Raw genomic sequence first — 27714 nt, 5'->3', positions numbered from 1 at the left:
GGCATCCAAAATTGGCCTCCGCATAAACTTGGATAAGACTCTAATTTTGCAAGTGGGATATAAGGCTAATGGTGCCCCCGTCAGACTTGGCGAGTCAAAGCTTGAGGAGTTGTACAAGGGTCACTTACTTTGGCAGCATCATAACAAATGCTGGGGATGCCTACCATGATGTAGCTTGCCGAATAGGAAAGGCAGGGAGCATTTTCCAAAGGATGCAGCCTATTTGGACAAGCCAAGCCATTGGACTCGAGACAAAAATACACCTTCTCAACACAATCGTCATTCTAACTGCAACGTATGCATGTGAGACATGGAAGTCATGTGCCAAAATGGAGAAAAGACTAAATGTGGCTCAACAAAAATATGGCTGAGACGGATTTTGGGATTCAGTTACACAGGTCGAGTCTCAAACAAGGAAATCCTATGCCGAACTGGGAGTCGAACACTTAGTTAGGTTGTGACAGAGCGTCGCATGAGGTTTGCGGGACATGTTCTACGACAAAATGAACTACGCATACCAAGAGTTTCGATGACATAGAGGGCAATACGAAGATAGCGTCTTCATGGAGGACCTCAGAACAGTGAACACCAGGTGGGAGGAGGCTTCAGACATTGCAAATGACAGATCTTTATGGAGACAGCTTGCCGCCCAATGCGCCGAGCGCGGGAGGACCTAAGTCTAAGTAAGTAAGATAATCATTACAAGACATCAGTTAGGCCAGGTTCACATCTAACTTTACATTTTCTTTCACCTATCTCTTATCTGCTGGACCGTTGGGGCACCACACAAGATCTGTCAACCTTTTTTCTCCATTCTTCTCTGCCATTTGCCTTTGATAGAACTTCACTATGATATTCTTTCTGAAAATATTGAGACCTGCCTTTTTACCTGCCAGGGTGGACCACTTCGGGGGTTGATTTTGAGTTTGTGTTTCCACACAAACTGTCTTTGTAACCTTGTTTTATGTACTAAGTTACTTTTGCTTTGAGATCGTCCTCTACCCATCTATTTGATGCCCCCCCCCCCCATTCGCCACTTCGGATCAACCATTACTCTCTAGAGATTTAAAGTGAAACCCCGGCATAAATTCTCTACATTCTAACTTTGATGTATACAGACTATCATTTACACATATTTTACAACATTTATTGTTTGACTGTATTTATGTATATCTTTTACCATTCTTTATCTTCACCTATGCCTTAGCCTGTTCCACTCTTGGGACGCCACCCATTTTGTAGGCTGTATCTTTTGAGGAATAAATACTAGCTAATTGGCTACAACAATGAAAACTCTTATCTGACCGTTATTAGCTGGACTGTTAATAGAAGAGTTGATGAGGGAAAGATTTCACACAGTACTGAAGCATTACAAGAAATAATTAGAATCTGAGAAATATTTATGCAGTACACATTTTTTTTTCATATTACTTGTTTTGAAGTTAATTTTTTTAGGCCCAAAATATCCATTGAATAATATATATTAAGACAAAATTATAACTTTTAGGTTATCTTAGTACAGATCTCTCCTTGATTACAAATAAGAAATAAAAAAAAAGTTTCGTTATAAAATATGGCCTATCAGAATAGACTCGTACCCAGAGTCTATGGCTCCGAAAGCTAGCTCTCTACGTTAGTACTATACGGCTGTTACACATTTAACAAAATCGAGGTTATTTAAACATATAAATACTTTGAATTCAAGTTCCTTTGGGATCTATACATTTTTTATGCTTATTTTGCTAATATTTCTTCCAAATCTTGAACTTTTGGGTGAATTACAACATTTTATATCACTTTAAACATTATTAATAAGAGAAAAGACAATTATTAATACGAGAATTATAGTTGACCTATAAAGTTTTAAATATATTAATGTTTATATAAATTAAAAATAGATGGCAGCTTTTCAATTAGTTATCAGTCTTTGAAGGAGAGATCCTTCGATATTTTATTTTCGTTATACAACCACATAGAGAACTCTTTAGATGCTTTGATAACACAATTTTGCATATCTCTTTACAATTGTTTCAAATAGAAAATAGTCAAAATAAATCAAATTAATATTCATATTTTAGATTCTTGCATTCACCTGGAGCCAATGGAACCTTTGAGATGGAATGGTAAAACTGATGGGTATTTAACATATTAAGTTTGTGCATTCAACTGTCAATGTATGGAATTAATGCAGTGCTAAATGCTTGATTTAAAATTGGCTAGAAAGTCTTATAAAAGATCAGGAAATGTTCTTGTAGACCATGACCCCCCCCCCTTTGCCAAATTTTGCCACTACGACCAGGTTTCGACACATTTAACGCTCCTTTGAGATCCCTTGGGAAGAGGTGTGATGGTTTTCGTCGCTCTGTAATAGACACTGCCTTGTTTTTGACTATTCAGCTTCACATAAAGATGGGATTATCATGACAAACTGAAGGGATTATCAAGACAAATTGAAGGGATTATCATGACAAACTGAATTTCTCTGGTACATTTAAAGTCACATAAAAAAAAATTATCTAAATACAAAGTTCACATTAACAACTGAAAACAACAACAACATTGGTCTTGTCTAATTCAAGCTTTTTGTGTCACACTTGAGTAGATTTATTGATACTATTGACACATAATTGACAGTGACAAATATTCAGCAAAATGTTGATATATGTAGGTCTATACATAATATGTGCCAGTATTTTGGACATTAGGATGAGTAGCTTCACAGGTGTCAGTCTTAATGAAAGATATAACTTAATCAAACAAAAATGTTTCAAAATTGGTTAACATTTAAAAAAAAGAGCTACAAAACAAAAAAAAAAGTTATTTATTAACACAAAGCATTGGATAAAACATTTTAAAAAATTCTATGCCTCATTTTATTGAAATTTGAATATTCATCATCATTTGTCCCTTGACTTTCATTGTAGGGGTTGACGGTTCGCGTAATTTGAATATTACTAAAGGATATATAACAATGTATTAATTCAGTCATAGGGAGAGTACATTTCTAAAATAGAAAGAGAACGAAACTTGTCAAGATGGAAAGGTACGTGGAAAAATTAGTTCGTTGTCATTTGCCAATTTCCTTCTTTATGGTCTGTAGTCTGAGAGTCTGATGTTATATGCCTCTATGGCTGGTAGTTGGACAAACAGTTGCAGTAGGACCCCCCATCAGATTATATGTTTTGGCTTCACACCCTCTGCTGCCTCCATTTTGTATTGGCTTGGCGACAAACTTGTTCTAGAGCAGTGTTAGGGCGTGTGGCACAAGGGGCACAAGTAGAATTGCAAGACCTTTACAAGAAATCAAAACGCAGTGCTCGTTCTTGACTTGCAAGTTTGTAACGTTCTTTCAGGAATGAAGATCATTTCGTCGTGACCTTCGTGATTGAAGTCGACCTTACCTAGATGAAGCGGCGCCTTCGACATAGTCACGGAGGTCACGGACAGCAGGGGGATAACACAGGGTTCGGTACTAACCTGATGACTGTCAACACATAGCCAGACGAGCATATACACACTTATTATCGCGGGATTTTGTAAAGTGAACACATATTTTAATGTTTATATCCCATACTTTTATTTTCAAAACAAAATGTGTTTAAGAATGTTGTATAGAGACTAACAGAATATAAATTAATATATGTACAAAGGCTAATGATGGTTTTATTTTCAGCATTTGATTGGTCTAGATAAGAGATAAGAACAGAAACTGCGAATAGACCCTAGCGCTAGCTTAGTAGCGACTGTAAATAGGCCTTAGCTTGGTATAAACTGTAAATAGGTCCTAGCTCTTGGTAGAAACTGTAAATAGATGCTAGCCTACTATAAACTGTAAATAGATCCCAGCTTACTAGAAACTGTAAATAGGCCTTAGCCTAAACAAACAACTAGCGATCTTAGTTTCGTTTTTTACTGGATAGTGGTCGAATGGTCGACTCAGAAGTAGCGTCAGTTGCAGTGTCCTTAGGTTTAAGTTTATTGACTCGAACATTAGACTGGCGTCTTTTTGTATCTAAGGAGAAACAAAAGAAATATTTCATTATATATAATCCCTTTCAAAGTGTTGCATTATAATATCATCTGTGTATGCAAAATCTTAAAAGTAAAAAACATATCTTTAGCAATAAGTATAATTTCACAGTGTATTTATTGTTTGAGGCCATAACCATTTAAAAAAAATCAGAACGCTTCTATCATACAGTCATATGCAATTTTTATACTAAAGTTAATTACATTTTTCTGTTGTTTTTTTTTTAAATGTTCATTGATTTAATCAAGTTCTTGTTCCAAAGACATCTCTATAGTACAGTAAGCGCTAAAAAGAGAAAGCGCTAAGGAGAAATGTAAGAAAATGAAGAGGAAGACTGGAAAAGATTTGGAAATCTCTAGGAGTTTTATTGAAAGATCCCAGTTGTCGACCAAACTGTCACTACACTGTTCCTTGACAATCAACATTGCGTGTTGTACTACACGCATTACACCCAGATCTATTTTTTAAATTTGATTCTGCACAGCCCTTCCCTCCCCCTCCTCCCCCCAAAAAAGAAGATTTATTTGATTTTTACGATTCTTTTTTTTAGTTTGCACTCTCTTCGTGAGTATATTTGTTGTAATTATTATCATTTTTTTTTGCAGGTGATTTCATTTTATACATTTTAGTTTTGTCAACAGTCCTAGTCTAAATACATATGTGACATCTAAAATTTTGAATTCAGTCCAACGCTAAGCGTAGCCCAGGTTAGAAACATTATTGTATTAAAACCTTCTCATCAGCCTTATTGAAATGTAAAATAAAATACACGAATATCTGTAATTTTCTCACGATATATTTCAACTGTGAAAATATTGACTAGTATTTTAATGTCCTTACGATTGGGTTAGCCCCCACTTTTAACGTATATATTGGCCTATTTGGGAGAGGGGAGAATCTGATATGTCTGTAAGAAAAACTGTAAAGATAAATTACTCTAGGTGTGAAATAATTTAGAATTTAAGGAAATAATGGCTGAGAAATTATAGACATATATTCTATCGTCACCTAATATGCTTTTTTTTGACTAGGGGAAATAACTTCGAATCAGTACCAGCATAGTTAGAATTTCTAGAGTTAACGCTCTGTTGTCTGCCAGTTTTTTTCTCTTTATCATCCCCATCAATCTCATCCAAAGGAGTTGATTGCTCCTGATCTGAGCCTGAGAGTTGTTCAGCAGCTTTGGCAGTTCTCCATGACGGAGAACACTGATGTTCATACACCTGGAGGCAGAAGACAAGACAGAAATGTCAACTGAATTAAATCAATGGATATCACATTTAGCGTACATCGTTGTATATATATATATATATATATATATATATATATATATATATATATATATATATATATATATATATATATATATATATATATATATAATTTGTTATATCACAAATCGCACTTTTTATGACCAATGTATGCAACTCAACATTGAAACTTAGAAAATGTAATGAATGCAAGGGATAAATCCCGAAAAAACCATAACTAGGTTACTATTTATAGGGATAGATAACACTGACGAAATCGCTTCTACATACTGTGGATAACGGAAGAAAGATCTAAAATATGCATATGATTCTCCTCATTTGAAGTATTTGAAGAATCGTAAATCTTAAGAAGCTGCATCTAGAATAATCTAGATCTATGTATTTCAGGAAATATTTGGTATTTGCTGGTCAATTGCACACAAGGGTTCAGGATTTGCTGTAGTAATTAATAGCTCCAGATCAACAACAATATGTTAGATAGCTAGTTGAGTTAGTTGGGTTGCGCACCTTGTTAGACCGACAGTGAACGTACATTTTATAGTGACGACATAGACTTTGGGTTAGAGATTAGAATAGACTTTTATTAATCAGTTACTGCTAGACTCTTGAGGGGCAAACATCGCTGTTAGTGACGGACTGTGGCCCATTCTGTATTAAACATTGTTTGAAGTTCACCTCGAGTCAACTTGGTCATTGAGTCTGTGTTCCTGTTGGTATCTGTTCATTATATGTAATGTGATGCTGATGTGTCGAGCTTGCAAATAGTAATTCATCTCACAAGGTACGCACGCACTTAGTATGATTTAACAATAAAACAACACAAGATACTGAAATTTCACTAAGAGAACTAGACGAATTACAGAAATAAGAATCAAATTGGAGAATGTCTTTCCATAAAAAATGCCAATTGTAAAGAGCAATATTCATGGTAAGCCAGTTTCACAGCCTAAAAACTCAAAATATTTAGGTGTTAAATTAAAAGTTATCACGGAATCCCCTAATGGACGAAATTATTTACAAATTTGAATAAACCATAAGGGTTTATTAAATACATTTTTACACATTAAACATGAGCATAAAACAAAAATACCATTTTACCTTCGTTAGACCAATATTAGATTTGCGTCCTCTATTTGGGATACCTCAACTCAAGAAAACATTAAGAAAACAGAACAGACGTATATTGTGGCCGTGGGATTTATAACAAACAAATATTCCCATTCACCAATAGTAACATCACTAAATTTAGAGACACTTCAGTAAAGAAGACTTAAAGTAAAGTAGCAATAATACTTCAAACACTGAACCAAAACCAAAAACACAACCTAATAAAAATGGTCAGAAAGAGATAAAGATAAAGGCAGATTTTTAATCCATATGCTAGGACAAATTTGTACAATTCCTCCTTTTTCCCTAGTGCCATTAAAGCATGGAACGTTATGTCCATATCAGGAAAGCCAATGACTTAGCAGAGTTGAAGTTTCAGATTAACATACACGACTAGATTAACACACGGATACGCGTAGGACAAAACGAATGTTTATAATTGATAAGATAAAGCACGATAACTAATGAGAACACTTGTAACTCGAAGTGTCATTTTCATCATGCAAACTTAAAACAAGATAAGAAAGGGCGTTAATGTTTTTTTCTTAACTCGAAGAGGACCCCTTGAATCTCTTTGTTTTGTTAGAAGATAAAAAAAGGCAGGTTTTTGATATTTTTGAGAATGAAAAACATGAAGGTGAAAAAAAGTTTTAAATAGCATTTTTAGCCTTTTTTGATAATAGACTAATAGGAACCTTATAGTAGTTATTCTTAATATAAAAAATTAAGCGTACTTTTAAAAAACAAACAGTTTACGCTCATATGATGACTCTTCTAATTAGAGGTAACAATAATCACAGTTCTATCTTCTTTAACATAGAATTTTAAACTTTCTTCCATGCGATGATATCAGCAAGAGAAATAATGACCGCAATCTGACACTGCAGGATGTCCTGTTTGTCGCCTGCTTTAAAATGACCGAGTTGAAAGATGAAGATATTGTTTTACATGTAAATTGACAGTTCATTGCTACCACTGCGCACTTCGTAGTGTGTGCATTAGGCGAACTGACAATTAAACTGTGTTAAAAAATGCTAATATGTATGTACATAAAATGTGTACATTTCATTTTTGTGTGATATGCGTGCATTTGCTCCTGAGTTATTGCTTTGCCCACTACCATCCCCTGCTACCATCCTCAGCTACCATCGCCTGCCGTCTTGCACGAGGTCAGGACTTAGACGTAATAATCTTCACTTCTGAAGGTACGAACGAAGTAAATTTTTTTTTTAAAGACAATACCTTTACCTATACCTATCCCTTAGTGACTCTATTGGACCGTTGGGGCACCATGCAAGACTCGTCCATAAGACAAGAAGTTATCTTTTCTCTGTCAAAACGCACGTTTAATAATAGTTTTAAACAAATAAATTAAATTGAGTAATATAAATATTTTACTTAAAAATGTTGCGAAAATTAATGAGCAAAATCTAAGATTCTATAGCCTATGGTGTAACCGCTCTAATATAAGACTGCTGTAACCGCTATACTATAAGACTGCTGTAACCGCTATACTATAAGACTGCTGTAACCGCTATACTATAAGACTGGTGTAACTGCTCTACTATAAGACCTTTAAACCTGTCTTTAAACAAAGACGTATACAAATGACATTTTAATAATACATTTAATAAAATAAGAACATAAAAGTTTGCTTATAGAAGATCACAAGATCGTTTCGACTAGTTTAAGCTAGAAACAGGCGATTGTAAAATTTTATTTTCAATAGCCTTAAAGAATAAAATGTGACGAACACGCAGTCGGACAGACACCACAAATCCAATAGCACCTTTTCCTTTTCCGAGGACCACTAAATATAATCTTCTAAAACACTGCTTTAGTTTTTTGATCTAAACGTGACAAACAGGCGGACAGCATAAACCAGTAGTGGCTTTTTCCTTTTTGCTGCCAACTAAAAATAACTGTTTAAATACACTGCCATAAAAAAAAATTGGTTGACTTTCTATTTATAGAAAGACACTTTGTTTTAAAAAGAAATGGTTCCACTGTCTTGTTAGAACATTATTACCATATGGATGATTATAAATCAATGCCAGGATGTGATCCAATACAGAAGGAAAGAAGTTTCTATTTACTAAATAAAGCCTTCGATTTTTCGTTTTTCTTTGTCCTGCTCTATAAAAAACAAACGATGCTGTGAAGGGCGCATTGAATGGCTCTCAACATTTTTCATGTGCCAATGACATTCAAAGAAAATAAAGAAAAAGCTTTGGCTAATTATAAGGTTTCGCTAAAATGTATGGGAGCACGTCCGTGATAGAATTACCTGAAATAAAACTTTCAGTTGATTTCTCCAGTCTTCGGCTCCTGTCGTCTGCTGGGACTGGCTACTGTTGCTGCTAGAATCAGTCCAATTGCTACGATACGTGGTGTCGTGCAGACTCACAGGTTCTACGCTGCTTGGGTCATAAGGCACGCGGACCAGCCGGAAAACGTACTCTGGAGTGTTCCGGAAATCTTCACGGGGTGCGCAAAAGATCAATTCCTCGTCTCTTTTATAGTCTTTACAACTGGAAGAACTACCAGACTTTCTGTGGACATAGTTATCTTGAGTTTAAGTCGAGCGACATATTTGATTTGAATCATGTGATAGTGATTATCTGGAGATAAAACATCAACCAATACCACTCCAATTCAGCGTTTCCCAATGTACTATTTACATACAGCGCTGGAAATGCACATAGCTATTTTATGAAAAAAAAGAAAAATAGTAGCTACAAAACAAACAAACTAAAAAATATGTTTACTTTTATATTATTTTGAATTGTGGGATTTATAGGACGCCTTTGAGTCCATCCAGCTCTAATGGGCACCTGACATTGGTTGGGGAAGGTAAGGGCGGTTGGTCGTTGAGTTGGTCACATACCAGCCTCGTTATGCGTCAACCATAGAAACAGACGACCATTACATCATCTTCTTTATATATCGCAATGTTTCACAGATTTCAACTAAAAAAGTTGTGGAGGACGATTACTTAGAGCTTTAGCCCAAGATAATTAGGCCTACTAAAAATGAAAGCAAAATTAAAGACATCTTCATAGTTGCGGTGACATCAGCCCTTAGCACCACAAGTCCAATGGTCTAATGTAGGTAAAGTTCAGTTATTTGGCCAATGTGTCGGCCATTATAATGTGGACTTCATATCGTCAGCCCAGTAATTTGTTCAGACTTGAAAAAAACTTTCATGGTCTTTTTTTTAGTAAACGTAAGGCATTCTGAATCGCCCCTATTTGTTTTTTTACTTCATTAAGTATTTGACTATAAGTAAAGTACGTGTGGTGTAGATTTTTAATTGCTTTGCAAAGAAACTTATATAACAGCAATAAAAAGATACTAATGATGCTTTACCTTGTATTGATTTGCATTGATTTGGTACTGGACCTAACTGGGTCATCGAATACGTCGATACATGCAGCTCTAAAGTGACGAGAAGGGAAGGCTGCTGTTTTGGGTCTTAGAACTCTTTCCGAGTGTCTTTCTGGACCTGATTCAACCCCATTCATTACCGAGTCGGCGAAGCGTACGTCCTTGATAAGGTTTCCGGTTTGTTTGGCAGCCAGCTCTTCCTGAATCACCTGAGTGCAGGGGACGTGCCCGGACAGTAGTGCCTCGTCCAATGCCGTTCTGCCTCGATGATTGCGCTTACTTAGACTAATCCGGTATCTTTTGAAGCTCTGAATCAGGAGCTGAGCAATAGCCACATTGCCGGACATAGCTGCGTAATGAAGGGGGGTGTTGCCCACGTAGTCTGCCTGGTTAAGATCGAAGTCGACGGCTTTAAGCAGGATACGAACTAGCTTGACTCTCTCGTAGATGCAGGCGTAGTGGAGTACGTTCCTCTCGAGACAGTCTCTCTGCGACATGTCTGCACCGTGTTCGATCAGCGTCATGGCGATGCTGGCGCCCCAATCTGGGGGTTGCATAAACGCACAAAGCAGGAGAGGTGTTCTGCCGTTCTCATCTCTTGATTCGAGGTCAAGGCCAGTGGAAATAAGAGCTCTGACTTGGTGTAAATACCCAAACTTAATGATGTCACTCAGCGAGCAAGCAGGACCCCTCAGGGCATGAGCAGTTCTTGGGCGCATTATCTTTGAGTTTTCAACATTTCTTACTTTATATGTTCCTATTTTCAGTGCCAGCTACTGAAGTGAAAGTGAAATCTCCAAAAGTATCGAATGCTAACAAACTCTACATCCCAGATGATTTTTGCTTTGCAATTGAAGACACTGTAAAATATAAACATTCAAAATTCATCTGTTAATAGTATTAAAAATTAGTAGATCGATAACTATTTAAAAAAAAATAGTTCGATGCTTTAGTCGCCACTTTGTTTTCATGTTCTAAAAAACCACAACAAACAAATGTGACATATCAAGCTAACTCTGCCCTGAGACTAGGATCTTATTTTCTAAATGCCTTGTTTGATGCATAATATTGTGTATTTACTTTATATTTTGTAGTTGTTTGTCAACTCAGTGCTATCAATAAGTTTAGGAGGATAGAAGATGGATATCAATTGTCAATCTCGAGTGTAAACAACGACTGGGGATTTCATACTAAAATCAACATATATTTATATGTATATGTATATGTGTGTGTGTGTGTGTGAGTGTGTGCGCGCGCGTGCTTGTCCACATATTATTTGTACGTTGCAACTTCGCACGGAACTTAATCTCTATCTTTTGTCTGAAATCGGAATCAAAATAAATGAGTCAATTATTGTTCAAAGGATTTAAATTTTCTTCCATAATGTTGTTCTTTTCTTGACGTTTCCTTTCATCAACAATATTGGGAAGAGATTAAAAGATTAAGAAGATTCAATGTTAATGTAATGAATGTCAGCTACCTAATGTCATGTGGTGCTAAGGGCTGATGTCACCGCAACATTAATCTTGTTTAGTTATATCTTTGTTTGGGAGATTTATTTTCTGTAGAGGATTACAAATGTTTCCAAGATTAAGCTCAATTAAAATTATTTAATATAACGATAGTTGGACTAGTTGGATTGCACTTTCTATACCAACATAAGAAGATAAAACTAGGATTGTATCCTCATTTATACTCAAATTAATCATTAATGCTATTTTGTATTTAAAGAAAAGAACACAGCAAGTACCAAGTTACGAAGTTACCAAGCTTAAAAGTTACCAAGCTATGAAGTTATCAAGCTACAAAGTTACCAAGCTACAAAGTTACCAAGCTACAAAGTTACCAAGCTACAAAGTTACCAAGCTACGAAGTAACCAAGTTACATAGTTACCAAGTTATGAAGTTACCAAGTTATGAAGTTACCAAGTTATGAAGTTACCAAGTTATGAAGTTACCAAGTTATGAAGTTACCAAGCTACAAAGTTACCAAGCTACAAAGTTACCAAGCTACAAAGTTACCAAGCTACAAAGTTACCAAGCTACAAAGTTACCAAGCTACGAAGTAACCAAGTTACATAGTTACCAAGTTATGAAGTTACCAAGTTATGAAGTTACCAAGTTATGAAGTTACCAAGTTATGAAGTTACCAAGTTATGAAGTTACCAAGTTATGAAGTTACCAAGTTATGAAGTTACCAAGTTATGAAGTTACCAAGTTATGAAGTTACCAAGTTAAGAAGTAAGGTTTTCAAAGCTAAATGTAATGTAAAACGGTCTGCACTTGTTGTATACGGTGAAATGAGCTGTTCAGAATGTCCAACCACACACTTCATGAAACTATTGTGGAGACAAGAAATAACTTGAGATTCCTTGACATAGCTTTATTTAACTTTGCTACCAAGACATGAAACAACTTGAGATCACTTGACAAAGCTTCATGTAACTGTAACCAAGACAAGAAATAATGAAGACTTGCATTTCTTCGATCATTTCAAGAAAGAAAGAAAAAAACTTCCTATGGACAATTTCTTTTTATTTGAAACCATTCTTCTTTTATTATTGCCGTTTTTATTTTTCCGGTTGTTGTTTTGAACCGTTCTTCTTTTTTTTTTTTTTTTTGGATTCGGTTGTATTTCTAAGCTGTTCAAACGGAGACTTGAGCAGGATTTTAATGTGTACTTGTATTGATAACAATCTTTATAATAACACAAAACAAATATGTAAGAAATAAAATATGATTACAATTATAAGACCCAAAAATGTTTTCAAGCAAAAAAAAATATTTTTAAAAAGAAATTTTAAACACCTCATTATAAATATTATTAGTTCTGGAAATTTTTATTTGCCTCTTTTTTCGAGGGGGGGGGGTTGTATATTCTTATAAGAACAAGAAGAGGATTGAGTTGATTGACAGTTTCTTCTTTTTTCTTTGCTTATATATATATATATAAGCAAAGAAAACGAACATTGGGATAATCAGCGTACGCAAAACATTGTAATAATACATCTCAAACAACATGCCTAATATAGTATAAATTGACTCAAATCACTTTATCTCTTGTCTCTTCATATTTACAAGTTGTACTATTAGCTTTACACCATAGACTTATATATTATATCTAGACTGGAAACCGGAAATAAATTCTTATCCGCGACTGATCGATTCACAGACCTATACATATATAGATTTTTATGTACGTAAACTCTTTTTTTTAGGCTCTAAGGGGAGTCGCCACAATCAATCTTTTCTGTCTTAGAAAAGTAATGATCTTTAGTTTTCAAAGTTTAGAAATAATGCAAAATCATTTCTCAGATATTCACGCAAATATATGAAACAAAGCCATTTCCTGTTTGTTTCCATTGAGATAATGTTTCAAAAATCCTAGATGGAAATAATTCATGTTGATTTGAATCATCTTATGTACATTTAAATAGATTGATTACCTAGATCTTTCTAGATTATGTATCTAAAAATTGCAAAATAATAATTATGAGACGAGAGTACTCTTATTTTTTATGTTCAATTACTAGATCTAGATCTAAAAATTAAATTATATGTTACATAGGTTAGTGTTGAAAAACAAACAAACTATACTTTTAACTACTTTACAAAACAACGCCTTGATCCAACTTTCTAAAAAAATTTCACATTATTTTAGTGCTAAAAAATCTCCATGTCCAGTCTAGATCTAGTCTATCTATATATCAGTCTATGCTTTACACTTTCTTCCTGGTTGGAAATAGGAGAAAGCTATGATTGTAAAATACAAAGTTGAATCGTTGATTTGAAACAAATAATTCACACCTAGTAGGCTAACTAGTGTATGGCAATGTCAATGTTTGCCATTCGATTCAGGATGACTGCAGTGTTTCATATGAGTGCTTTTAATGTATTAGTACAACATTGATAGCATACATGACGTATTTAAAACTTTATTCTCGAAAATTTCCCAAATTCATGTAATTAATTTATTTGAACATTAAAAAAAAATCCCTCCTGCTGTTTAGACCGTGTTTTCCATTTCAATTCATACAACACCGTGTGCATCAATGCACTCCAGCTATTTAATACCGCCTGTAAATAAACAGTAATGAAATGTGCACACTTTCACGTCTTGGTCCTGAAGTTTGTAATGACTAACCTCCACTGTGGTTTGGGCATAGAATTCAGCTGTCACCGGCTAGTTGGCTTAGACTGAACTTTGTACTTCTAATTTAATTTTGGGTTGTGCATATTTCAAATCCCTGAGATTTAAGAGGACATTTCGTAGAGCCCATTCGAAGTCGCTTTCAGACTGACAATAAGTTGATGGTATCGATTTAGAGAGCCTCGTTTTGGATGGGCTAGACACAAAAATCGCTCCGTCTATTTCCCCTTTCTCTCTTCTCCTTTCCCTTCTATGCTTTTTTTTCTGTGTTAAATTTTCTCTCTCTCTCTCTCTCATTTGAGCATACACACACACACACACTAAGAAGAAAAGAAAACAGGATCGATAATTCAATAAAAATATAAGTTAAGAAATAGAGTGGAGTGAAGTAAATCGTGAAACAAAGGTGCTGGGGAATGAAGTTGCTTCCCTTATTCATCGGCACATAACTCTCAACGATTCATTATAACAACGCATATTCTAAAGATGTCTCTCTTAAAAACAGTTGAATGCGTCTTAACAATTTAATGCAGTGATTTCACAAAACGCTTAGAATCAATGTAGCCTACGTCCCCCCTCCCCCTAACTAGCAGGACACTTAATGCAAAGAAACGCTTTCATAATCTTTCGCATTTATTGATTTAAAAAAAAAAACGAAGAGCGGAGTAAAATCCATTAGTTTAATTATTTCTAACGTCGAGTTATGCTAGCCCAAATCCTGTCTGGATGTTTCAAGGCATGTCCGGAAAGTAGTTACAGACGTAGACTCCAGTAAGAATATTTATTTTGTACATAAGGACTTTTATACCTTCATGCAATACTGAAAATGATCGCTAGAGTTACGCATAAATTATAAACCTACATTCAGGTCACTAGCGGATCCAGAACTTTGGAGTGGGGGGGGGCGATTTTTTTCCAAACCCTAACCCTAACGCCCAGTAAACCCTAACCCTATGCATAAACGTGCATACAGCGCGCGCGCGCGCGCGCACACACAGACACGCACACACACACGCACACACACACACACACACATATATATATAAATATGAGAATAAAAAAAGCAGCATTTCTCAACCTTCGGCGAAAAACAAAACAACTGGGGCAGCGCTATAAGGTTCTCTGGTGAAGTTCGGGGCGAAGCCCCGACGCCATAAGCGTTTTCCTGCTTTTTTCACTGCAGAAACGCATTCTCCTGACAAGTACAGCTCATTATTCATCAATGGAGTTCGGGGCGAAGCCCCGACGCCATAAGCGTTTTCTTGCTTTTTTGACTGCAGAAACGCATTCTCCTGACAAGTACAGCTCATTATTCATCAATGGAGTTCGGGGCGAAGCCCCGACGCCATAAGCGTTTTCTTGCTTTTTTGACTGCAGAAACGCATTCTCCTGACAAGTACAGCTCATTCTTCACAATGTAGTTCGGGGCGAAGCCCCGACGCCAAAAGCGTTTTCTTGCTTTTTTCACTGCAGAAACGCATTCTCCTGACAAGTACAGCTCATTATTCATCAATGGAGATCGGGGCCAAGCCCCGACGCCATAAGCGTTTTCTTGCTTTTTTCACTGCAGAAACGCATTCTCCTGACAAGTACAGCTCATTATTCATCAATGGAGTTCGGGGCCAAGCCCCGACGCAAAAAGCGTTTTATTGCATTCTTCATTGCAGAAACGCATTCTCCTGACATCTACAACTCATTACCCATAAATAAAGTTCGGGGCGAAGCCCCGACGCCAAAAGCATTTTCTTGCATTCTTCTGACCTGAACGCATTCTCCTGACCTGAAGCTCATTATTCATACTATTAAAAAACGACCTTTCGAATAATGTTGTACTTGAAAAATATTATAATTTGAATTTATAGACCCATAATACATTGCAAATAAAACCGATTTGTTCCTTGAAAAGATAGGATACCCCACGTATTTAGATTTTTGCTTTGAGGATCGCCGCCGAAAAAAAACTCATTCGATAAATAGTATTCAGGAAGACTCTAGCATAAATTGTGAGTTATAGTCCCAAATATCAGAAAAATATCAGATTGAGTAAAGGTTGGGAAAAGGCGACTATGAAAACGTTATTTGAGTTTAGAACTCATCTCAATCATGACTCTTATACTGAAAAATTTCGTTTGAATTCTAACTTTTCCAATGCAAAGTCTTTCTTAAAATACTTATGATAACTTTATGTGAAATTACAAAAACTCTGTCTGGAAATGGGAATGGCGGTAGAGTGAAAACGATTAATCCTCGCTCCTTTACTAATTTCTGCTAAAGATTGCATTTGGCATTAAAGAATAGGTATGGGGCGACTCGATATAAGAATTTAATTTATAGTATATATAAATTATATTAGTGACAGATTTTTTTAATTTTGTAATTTCTTAACTATAATACAAAAAGAAAAAGTATTGATTTGTCCGATGGGGGAAATGCGATTCCATGTATCGCCCCTCCCACCTGGTACAACCCTTTTTCATTTAAATTTACTAATGATACAATTTGAGAATAGAGTGTGGTACGACATATTTACAATGGGTCACATATCAATACGTAGTTTATATTATATAGATATTCAACTACTTTTATTCACAAACTATGATTCTCCACAAAAATAGGACCGCCCCCCCCAGCACTCAGAGGGCTAGAGTGGGGAGGGCAGTAAATGCAATCGCCCCCCCCTCACCCCACCGAATCGGCCAAAATACCAGAAAGGGAGCGACATAATATAAAATTTATATATTAATTCAACTAATTTTGTTCACAAACTATGATTTCTCAATTAAAACGGACCGCCCCCCCCACTCAAAGGGTTTAGGTGGGAAGGGGCAGAAGAGGTATTCGTCCCCTCCCCCCACCAATCGGCAAACAGGGAACGACATAATATAAAGATCGGTTAAAATATCAATAACAAGTTACAAAGATATAGATATTTAATTGATTTTGTTAGCAGGCTGTGATTTCTACCAATAAATTGGACCGCCCCCCCCACTCGAAAGTTAAGGGGGGGGGCGGGATTGATACCATCATCCCCTCCCGACCCCACCAAATCTGCCAACATACTAGAGGGGGGGGCGAAATAATCTAAAAATAGGTTGAAATATAAATAATTAGTATATATTTTTAACATAAGTAATAAATTCGTATACAAATTGTGTAAATCCTATACTAAAGTTCGTCCGCCCCCCGGGGGGGGGGTCGGCCGAGTGGGGGGGGGGGGGCGATCGCCCCTACCGCCCCCCCCCCCTTGATCCGCCAGTGATTCAGGTAGTAGTAAGATTACTTTATGAAATAGTTTTTATGAATCAGTAAAGTAAGCAACCAGTTGACCTACTTTAAGCAACCAGTTGACCAACTTTAATCAATCGACAGTTTAAAAATTTCAGTTGTTAAAGCAGTCATGTTTATGTCGGCAAGACTCCAGCAGTGATATAACCTTCTAATAATAATCAATAGCACTTGTTATGGTCGACACACTTAGAGAATGAACTTTTTTTTTATATCGAATGCGTCACTTCCTGAAGTAAAACTCTTTAAATGCAAATCTTGAAACTATTCTGGTTGAATAGTAAGCTTCCGTTGAGATTCTCCATCACGAGGTTAGTTTCTATTTACAGAACTTAAGACGTATCAGGACTATCTCAATGACCCAACCAAAAGTGGGCCTGTTCTAGCGATGGTGAGACCCTCAAAGACTTTATAGAATTTTGACATATCATAAATAATATAAAAGACAAAAAAAAACAAGAAAAAAAAAAAACTGGCATGATTTATGTAAAATACATTTTAAAAAGGTAATTGAAAAGCCTAACAAAAAATCTTATAGACTCTGGTCACGTGTTCTGCAATCCTGTGCCAGATGCTAAAACGAAGTTGAGCCAATCAAGTTCAGTTTTATTTTAATCTTTGCCTTTGTTATTACGAAGATGTCTTTATATCTCGTTACAAAGTGAAACTGTTTTTTTTTTTTTTACTATTAAGCGAGTCTGTTTTGATAATGTAGTTTTTAATTACTTCAGATCACATAAGCTGCACTATTAGTATACAAAGAACTTCATAAGCCGACGTCTTGATTATGACAAAGGTAAAGACAGTTTGGCAGGCTATGGAAATAAAAAGACCTTTTTGGGAGAATAAACAGAACATCGACATCTATAAAGAAACGAAGGTCTTCACCAGCCCTAAAGCCCTACCATAGATTGAAGGATGCCACCTATTAGCAGCTCTACTTTGCTGTCACCAGAACAAAGTATAAACCAGAAATGTTTGCCAGAATTGCATAAACCGCCTTTATGCAAGTCAAAAAGCTTATTGGTGATTTGAGCAGCGTTATCAAAACTAAAGAAATATAGACGGTGTGTGTAGACGGTGTGTGTAGACGGTGTGTGTGTAGACGGTGTGTGTGTAGACGGTGTGTGTAGAAGGTGTGTGTAGAGGACGAGTGTGTGTGTAGAAGGTGTGTGTAGACGGGTGTGTGTAGACGAGTGTGTGTAGACGGTGTGTGTACTAGAACCAACAGAACTCAGTGGCAAGCGGGAGAAAACAAGGAAAACAAAAAAAAAAAAAAAGAAAAAAGGTATATGGCTCTAGGGTCGAGCTGGACAGTACTACTGATGTTAAGTTATGAAAGCGTTAACATTGGTGCACCAACGGCTCTCATAACCATGCAAAAAGAAAGTATTAAGCTAATAACTTTTACACAATCGTTTTCGATCTATTTAAAATACAATGTATTTAGAAGATGTTAAAATTACTTTTTGTTTTTACATGTCATAAAATACTAAATGTTGAAGAATGTGATAAAGCTTTTTTTTTCCTCATTTCTAATAAGTGTCTGTAATAGTATGACCCGTGGAAGTGTCCAACGTAGGCATATTTACAATTAAGCACAATACGGATTGACAAAATATTTATCGAAATCAGAATTAACAAGGTTACAAAGACAGTTTGTGTGGAAACCCAGGCAGGTAAAAAGGAAGGCTTCAATATTTTCAGAAAGAACATCAGAATGAAATTCTATCAAAGGCAAATAACATAGAAGAATGGAGAAAGAAGGTTGACAGATATTGTGTGGTGCCCCAACGGTCCAGCAGACCAATGGGTAGGTAAAAGTGAAGGAGACGTTAGATGTGTACCTGGCCTAACTAATGTCATATTATGATTATATCTAATTGATCTAATTGTTCTGTAAAGGGTCAATCTCTTATTCAAAGCCTCAGGAAAAAAACAAACATTTCCTTAAAAAAAATAAATTTTCCTCTTCCTTTAGTGCGAGACACTAAGAGGTGCTACAGTTCACACGATAACATGAAAAACTACTTATTAATTGTTGTTTTAAATTCCACTTATATGCATACTAAATAGAGACTTTTTCTCTTTATAAAAAAGTAAACATTTTTTTTTGTAAATGTAGTAGTTAGTAAGACAGAACTTACTTAACTTAGCAATACAATTGTAAAAAAATTATTTTTTTTGACAAAAAATCTAAAACAGTTTGAATAAATGTGTTAAAAATATGGTAAATGGTTATCTCCCTTACTAAATAGCCTCCCGAATTTGTTACTATTAATAGTGAATAGTTGTCAAAATGGTGTATTTTTTTTAAAAAAAAGCTTGCATAATTGATTTTAAAAATTAAATTTTTCGCTTACAGAAAAGAAAAAAATAGCCATTGCATCAGAACTTTGAATGGTCTAAAATATCATGATGTCGGATTTTCAATATCTTTTCTAATTTACGAGATCTAAACGGGAGGGACGGACGGACAGTCAGACCACACAAAACCTATTGCGTCTATTCCCCTTTCGGGGGCCGCTAAAAAAATGAATCTAGTGTATTTTTTAAAGCATAAACTACTCTAGTGTATTGACTACATTTTGTTTACTTACTGTTTAAACTCTTATAGAATGATCAATAACTTCACTGTTGAAACATATTCCTTTAAATTTGAAGATAAACAAATTTTAGATTTAGAGCCCTTCGAAATGTGTGTAACAAGACCAAATGAAAACTGGACAGCTAAAGGGAGCCTATAGATTGTATATAACGCTTGTAGACTAGATTTTAGTCCCGTTGTCAAACAGCATTATCACAGTAACGTTTCTCCACCCGCTCCATTGGTTCAGCGAAGAGAAAATAGGTCTGGTCCGAAGATTTATAATAGAAAGAGCTAGGAACGAAACGTCTCATTTCAATCGGCTTAGAATCACAAGAAATCGATGAAAAGAAAAAAAAGATTTGTATGGAACAAAATCGGTTGAGCCTCCTGAAGCGTACCTGGCCATTCAAGATTGCTTTCTACGATTTTGTTTGCCGGGTGGGGCGAAGCTAATAAACAGATAAGGTTATTTTAGCTAGGTCAGTGTCTTTGGGTGCATCGACAATCTATGGAGTTGATCAGTGTTGGTGTTGACACATTAGGCTTTTTTATGGTTTACCCTTCCCCTCCCCATTACCAACATCGCATTGAACGTATCAAGTCACAGAAGGTTTGGCTGCTTTATCGTTTGAAATATTGACTATTGCTAGCGCTCCGATGATTCAATACTGGCGAATGGGTGACGTCCTATATTCAGAACGAGTCTAAAAGCTTTTAGTCTAATGTACTTACTTGGATCTAATTTAGAGACAAGGAAGTCAATAGAAAGTGGAATGGGCGTGCTGCATTTGAAATGAATATTAATAAGTAACATTAGTAGACCTCTGTATTTAAATTCGATCAACTAAAAATTAGGGCAGCAATAATAGCAAATTTTCCTAGCATAAAAACAAACAAACAAACCATTATGAATGAAGTTCAGTTCAAACCAAATGACTTAAATGAAAAAAAAAAATGTCTATATTTTAGGCTCTACTCATGTTCTCCTGAGTTCGTTTTGTTTTTTTTATTATTTAGACTAAAAAAATAAATGTTTTTTTAAATCCAGAAAAATAAAATTAACAGAATTTTATCACGTAGACTGAATGCAATGGAATATAGTGGTAACAATTTATGTGAATTTTATCATTAGAAAATTAGAAAGTGTCCAAGTTTTAGAAATGTGATTCAACATAACTTCGTACTCAAATCTACTAACTCATAACATTCAAATTAAAATAATAAATAAGAGATACATTCAATAGATGAATAACGTTCTAACATATTTGTGCAGTGAGGATAGATTCCTGACTTCAGACTTCACACAGTTCCTATCTAACGCACGCAAGTGCTGGTAGTGCCGGAGAAAGGTCAAAACAACCTTGAATCTTTTAAGGTCTAAAAAAAAGTTTTTTGATGTAGCAAATAGAAAAGTAAATCCTAACGAAAAGCTCTCAGGTATTTATTAGAACCACAGCATTGTCTTTAACATGGAAAAAACAAAACTACGTGAATGTTATGGTGACCTAGCCACTAAAAAATTTTAAATTGTAATTACAAAACAAATATTTTATAGATATTTTTTTACGACAACAGAAATCTGGTCTCGCATTATGAATCGGGTCACTACGAGGTTGAGGAATGGTGTTATTGGGCTATTACTCAATTGGATCTCATACACACTTAAACCATTTTTCAAGAGCACGCTTGGTGGAAACAGAGAAGGCGGCAGCCAGCGGTGGAACCCTAACCCGATTTGTGTTCGCTTACTGTGGCGTTAGTTGGACTTGTGCGTCCATTTGGACTATCCGCAGAAATAAGAGAGTGATCTTTCCTTTACTTCTTGCTCGTCCAAACTGTTGAGCGAAGAAGAGAATTATATATATAGATTAAACCTATATATCATGTTATACGCTTTACTCTGATGAAGACATTCAGTTAACTTACACGGTAGCATTTAGAAAAGCCCACACATTGTGTACTAGGGACAGCAATAAAACGATGTGATCCACTTGAAAGTCAACACATTATTTACAGCACATGTAAAAAACTGAATAACAATCAGATAAGAGCTTCGATTCTATACTGCAATGGTAGTTGTGTGTGGGCAATATATAAATGTAACCTAACTTCTTATTTATTTTGCATTTAGCATTTAGCTGCCTCCGAATGCCAGACTTAACGCAAAGAGCTTGTAATAAAAAAGTTTTAAAATGATGATACCGCAATCTGACATAGCTTTTAACAAGCCAGCTCAAAATTGTCGAAAAAAGTCTTCCGAGTGAAGGTTTTCTATGTATCAAATCTGGGAAATTGACTTTGCTTTTCCTTGTCTTAAGGTTCAAGAGTATGTTATGTGTGTGTAGTGGAGTGGATACTTGTTGAGGCCACACCGGCCACCTCGATATCCACGTGACCTTTTTCCCCTAGATGGCGTCTTGTGCTCGCGCTTAAAAAGGCAAAACAACATGGACACGGTCCATTCTACCGGCATCTCTTGTCACTGTAGTGTCTGTTCGTTACTGGGCCTACGTCGTCTCCACTCCCTGTTTGTGCCTGGTTCTACACCATGTGTTTTCGTATGGCTGCAGGTCTTTAGTCTGCTCGTGCGGTTTGAGTGCTGGACTGTCGTTTGCACTTCTCGATGGTCCCGGGTTCAAACCCTGCCCGCTCTCTTTCCCTGTCGTCCTGCGGGAGGTTTGGACTAGGAAGTAAACTGTCTTCAACTCTGAAGGAACATCCGAAACATGTAAAACATTTTAGAACAGATCTAATCGGCCAACGATTAGTAGTTCTTCTGTGCCAAACCTACCACATCTATATCAGATGTGACAAAATATGCAGGTCGCAACTGGGTCTTCGTAGTAGAGTGAAATACTGCACTCAACCTTAATAGTCAAAATCTAAGACATTGCCATTATTATGCCGAGTAGGCTGCACACCCATAAGCCTCGCATTCTTAACAAAGTGAACCCTGCAATGTATTTCAATTCTGAGATAAAATATGCTTCCAACTAGGGTTTAAACCCTGGCAGGTCTATCAGGAACCCAATGCTCTTCTATTCGACCACTAAATATTACTGGGATGCAATTTCCAGCATGCATACACACCGATTACACTGTTTTTGTGTGTGTGTGTGAGCGAGTGAAATAAATATTTCAATGAGTTGAACAATTAGTGAAACACAACGAACAAAGAACATACATACACATATACTAGAGGTAAACAATTAGTGAAACACAACGAACAAATAACATACATACACATATACTAGAGGTAAACAATTAGTGAAACACAACGAACAAAGAACATACATACACATATACTAGAGGTAAACAATTAGTGAAACACAACGAACAAAGAACATACATACACATATACTAGAGGTAAACAATTAGTGAAACACAACGCACAAAGACACACACGTAGTCTGGTTTTTATTCCCCCCCCCCCCCCCGATTGTTCTTACTCTGACTCTTATATATATTTATATTGTTTTGTATGCCGTCAACTAGAAGTATTATACTGGCTTTGAAGTCAGCTAGAGGTGTTATGCTGGCTCGGAAGCACATATTTAAATTGAACAAAGACTGAAATAAGAGACCTAAAATATCCTGTTACTGGAACATCGATATTGAAGACATTGAAGATTCATGTGCACTGACCCAAAACTTTTTTTTTTTTTTAAATTTCCAGAGGGGCTTCTTTTTACAATCACTTCACGTTCAATACAAATAGCGAGATAGGATTTGAACAGATAGAAATAAATGCAATCTATATATAGAGATTTGTTTCTTAATTTAGAAACCTCATCTCTCAATCTATTATTATGATACATAGTTTATAGATTTTAGAAATTTAATGAGTGATCTTAGTCGGAGCACAACACTATCTCTCTCTCTCACACACACACTCACACATACAACAAACACATACACCCTCTCTTTCTTTCTTTCTTTCTCTCTCTTTCTCAAACTTGTTTTAAGGACACACATTATTTATTATTTTCGCTAATGAGCATCAAAGGCCTGGCACCTCCACTCCGAGGAATGATTACACACTTTATACTTTGAAAAAAGTTAAGGTATTACTTTTGTATGGTACGAAGTATTCCTTGTGCGTGGGAAAAACTTTTGGCCCCCGTTAAAATGAACTGTTTTGGCCCTAACTTCTGTTATAAAGGTGTTCTAAGTTTTGTATAAAAAAAACTAGTCTTTCAAAATCATATTCTAAAAGTTTGTCAGTCCAGTCCCAGACATTTTGGCAGACCGAGTGACAAATTGGTGCGAGATTATCAAATCAGGAAGTTTAATTTCAATTTTCCCCCCTTGATTAAATTCGACACGAGATTTGTTAAAGTGTATAGGCCTACAACAAAACTGAAGTATTGTTCAACAGTTCTTAATCCAATGATAATCCAGAGTGATGTAATATTTATCCAATGAGTGAGTGCGTGCTCTATGTGACAAATGCAAACAAGCATGTCAAACCTTAACACTGTGCTATTTTATTATTGAAACGGTATCAAGATATTATTTCCATGTATTGAAAGGGCAAAGGAAATAAAGCAATGAAAATATTTTAACCTGCATTCAGATTGTGACGCTGAAACTGAGACCTTCTACCAACTAATAAAATGATATGAATAGTACACATGCTATGCTAAGATCGAGACTTAAGTACAAATACCCAGTAAATCTATAGGACAGTTAATATATAACAAGATTAAATGATATGAAAAGTACAGAGCGACTATAAGCTAAATACTGTTTGACCCTAAACCACTAACAAACAAATTAAAATTTAACATTCGTTAATACATAAGCATTTTGACATAGTGTCGTCAAGAGAATTTGTTTGACATAGTGTCGTCAAGAGAATTTGCTTGACATAGTGTCGTCAAGAGAATGTGTTTAACATAGTGTCGTCAAGAGAATTTGTTTGACATAGTGTCGTCAAGATAATTTGTATGGTCAAGTGAGCTTACACGGAGATGTAGGAGTTAGTTTTTTAAATCCAAGTTGATTTATTTAGTTGGTATTTAACAAGCCCTGAGTGTTGTGTCTTTAACATGCCTAGTACGTTGTGTCTTGTACATGCCTAGTATGTTGTGTCTTTAACATGCCTAGTATGATATGTCTTTTACATACCTAGTATGTTGTGTCTTTAACATGCCTAGTATGTTGTGTCTTTAACATGCCTAGTGTGTTGTGTCTTTAACATGCCTAGTATGTTGTGTCTTTAACATGCCTAGTATGTTGTGTCTTTTACATGCCTAGTATGTTGTGTCTTTAACATGCCTGCGTGTTGCGTCTTTAACATGCCTAGTATGTTGTGTCTTTAACATGCCTAGTATGTTGTGTCTTTAACATGCCTAGTATGTTGTGTCTTCAACATGCCTGCGTGTTGTGTCTTTAACATGGCTGCGTATTGTGACTTTAACATGCCTGCGTGTTGTGTCTTTAACATGCCTGCGTGTTGTGTCTTTAACATGCCTAGTATGTTGTGTCTTTAACATGCCTGCGTGTTGTGTCTTTAACATGCCTAGTATGTTGTGTCTTTAACATGCCTGCGTGTTGTGTCTTTAACATGCCTGCGTGTTGTGTCTTTAACATGCCTGCGTGTTGTGTCTTTAACATGCCTGCGTGTTGTGTCTTTAACATGCCTAGTATGTTGTGTCTTTAACATGCCTAGTATGTTGTGTCTTTAACATGCCTAGTATGTTGTGTCTTTTACATGCCTACTATGTTGTGTCTTTAACATGCCTGCGTGTTGCGTCTTTAACATGCCTAGTATGTTGTGTCTTTAACATGCCTGCGTGTTGTGTCTTTAACATGCCTAGTATGTTGTGTCTTTAACATGCCTAGTATGTTGTGTCTTTAACATGCCTAGTATGTTGTGTCTTCAACATGCCTGCGTGTTGTGTCTTTAACATGCCTGCGTATTGTGACTTTAACATGCCTGCGTGTTGTGTCTTTAACATGCCTGCGTGTTGTGTCTTTAACATGCCTGCGTGTTGTGTCTTTAACATGCCTGCGTGTTGTGTCTTTAACATGCCTAGTATGTTGTGTCTTTAACATGCCTAGTATGTTGTGTCTTTAACATGCCTGCGTGTTGTGTCTTTAACATGCCTAGTATGTTGTGTCTTTAACATGCCTGCGTGTTGTGTCTTTAACATGCCTAGTATGTTGTGTCTTTAACATGCCTAGTATGTTGTGTCTTTAACATGCCTAGTATGTTGTGTCTTCAACATGCCTGCGTGTTGTGTCTTTAACATGCCTAGTATGTTGTGTCTTTAACATGCCTAGTATGTTGTGTCTTCAACATGCCTAGTATGTTGTGTCTTTAAAATGCCTAGTATGTTGTGTCTTTAACATGCCTGCGTGTTGTGTCTTTAACATGCCTAGTATGTTGTGTCTTTAACATGCCTAGTATGTTGTGTCTTTAACATGCCTAGTATGTTGTGTCTTTAACATGCCTAGTATGTTGTGTCTTCAACATGCCTGCGTGTTGTGTCTTTAACATGCCTAGTATGTTGTGTCTTTAACATGCATGCGTGTTGTGTCTTTAACATGCCTGCGTGTTGTGTCTTTAACATGCCTAGTATGTTGTGTCTTTTACATGCCTAGTATGTTGTGTCTTTTACATGCCTAGTATGTTGTGTCTTTAACATGCCTAGTGTGTTGTGTCTTAAACATGCCTGCGTGTTGTGGTTTTAACATTCCTGCTGCCCTTGCGATCCCTAATGTGCGGAGTCCATTTGAAATGTATATCCTAATGTGCAAGTTTGATATACAATTTGTAACGATATATCTTTTTGCCTTAAGCTGTCTGGGAGAGACCAAGAACTCATGGTACGTAGCAAAAATTAGTGCTAATCATGTATAAAAAATTAGATTAGTTTCAAATAAATAGTAAATACAATGAATATTTATCTTAGACTATTAGGCTCACTACGTCTGATAACATATGAGAAGAGCATTAATACCATAGATGTAAAAAAATGACTGAATTAAATAAACTATTCAACATGTCAAACTTACCGTTATTAAAATTAAACGGCTAAATATCAAACTGAAAACGGATTGTAACACACTTATTACAGAAACAGCGGTGTTCAAATCCAGTTCAGTTCTAATGAAGTGCACAGGGCAATCAATCTCTACGTTAGACTAACAAGGACCAAGGTGATAGGCAGGTTCTTTCTGCCAGCTCATTTATATTATGTCAGATATCGACCAGAAAGTCGTTGCTGTCGATTGAGACTTTATCTATTGTCCTGCTCAACAGCCAACTTCTAGCCAGGACAGATTTGATGAATTGTCCACAATCGTTGACATATTGACGTGGACAAAAAAAAAAGACTTTCTCGATTTGGATTCTCTCCAAAGAGAGCAAAAATGGGACCAAAGACTTATACGCTAATGTAACTGTCAAACAGTTGATACAGGGTTATTATATACTCGTCTCTTTTTATGCTGTTGTTATGAAAGTGGTAGGATAATGTGTTAGAGATTAAATATTTACTAGAGCTAGTCTGTTTTGGAAGGTGTTGGTTAAAAACTTGTAGGTCAGTGATTCATGCATTTTATCAATCAATCATCTTGATCATTTAAATGTTGTTCCCAAAATGTACACATGTTTTCGATTGTACCATTTTCTTGCTATCTTGTTACTCTTTTTTTTGTTTTGTTTTCTTCTGATAAAGGTTATTCAGTTTAAATAAGTAAAAAAAAAATGCAAATAAAATACGCTTTCAGTATGAGTAAAAAAATAACTGACCAGTGGCGTGCTAGGGTGGGAGAAGGGGGGGTTCCACATTTCCCCCCCCCCCTCGGCCCCGAAATCCTTAGCTACGCCACTCTAACTGACAGAATGGATAAACTGCTTTTCCCCTGCGTAAGAAACGCACTC

General features: G+C 36.0%; 1 protein-coding gene across 2 annotated transcripts; it reads right to left on the bottom strand.

Annotated features, from left to right (window-relative positions):
• Positions 1–2563: 2563 nt before the first annotated feature.
• On the bottom strand, positions 2564–27121 carry LOC106062008 (uncharacterized). Of its 2 annotated transcripts, none has more exons than XM_013220265.2 (5): positions 26844–27121; positions 9778–10655; positions 8696–8960; positions 5085–5253; positions 2564–4012 (listed from the first exon to the last, which is right to left on the bottom strand). In XM_013220265.2, exons 2-5 carry the CDS (start codon positions 10512–10514, stop codon positions 3897–3899), a joined length of 1287 nt encoding a protein of 428 aa, XP_013075719.2. In that variant the 5' UTR covers positions 10515–10655; positions 26844–27121; the 3' UTR covers positions 2564–3896. The 2 variants fall into 2 exon arrangements, with proteins under 2 accessions (XP_013075719.2, XP_013075718.2); XM_013220264.2 differs by lacking the exon at positions 26844–27121 and adding an exon at positions 19831–20143.
• Positions 27122–27714: the final 593 nt, after the last annotated feature.

The sequence above is a fragment of the Biomphalaria glabrata genome, chromosome 5, assembly GCF_947242115.1.
Source record: "Biomphalaria glabrata chromosome 5, xgBioGlab47.1, whole genome shotgun sequence".
Lineage (NCBI taxonomy): Eukaryota > Metazoa > Mollusca > Gastropoda > Planorbidae > Biomphalaria > Biomphalaria glabrata.
Note: the sequence above shows the minus strand (reverse complement) of the source record. Positions and strands in the feature narration are given on the sequence as shown.

What these genes read in the sequence shown, in the direction of transcription:
- LOC106062008 (XM_013220265.2), bottom strand. Translation starts at nt 10,514, where the DNA reads ATGCGCCCAAGAACTGCTCATGCCCTGAGGGGTCCTGCTTGCTCGCTG. An exon ending in AACTGAAAGTTTTATTTCAG is followed by an intron (nt 5,254 to 8,695) that starts GTAATTCTATCA and finishes TTCTGCCTCCAG; the next exon opens with GTGTATGAACATCAGTGTTC. An exon ending in TAGAAATTCTAACTATGCTG is followed by an intron (nt 4,013 to 5,084) that starts GTACTGATTCGA and finishes GTTTCTCCTTAG; the next exon opens with ATACAAAAAGACGCCAGTCT.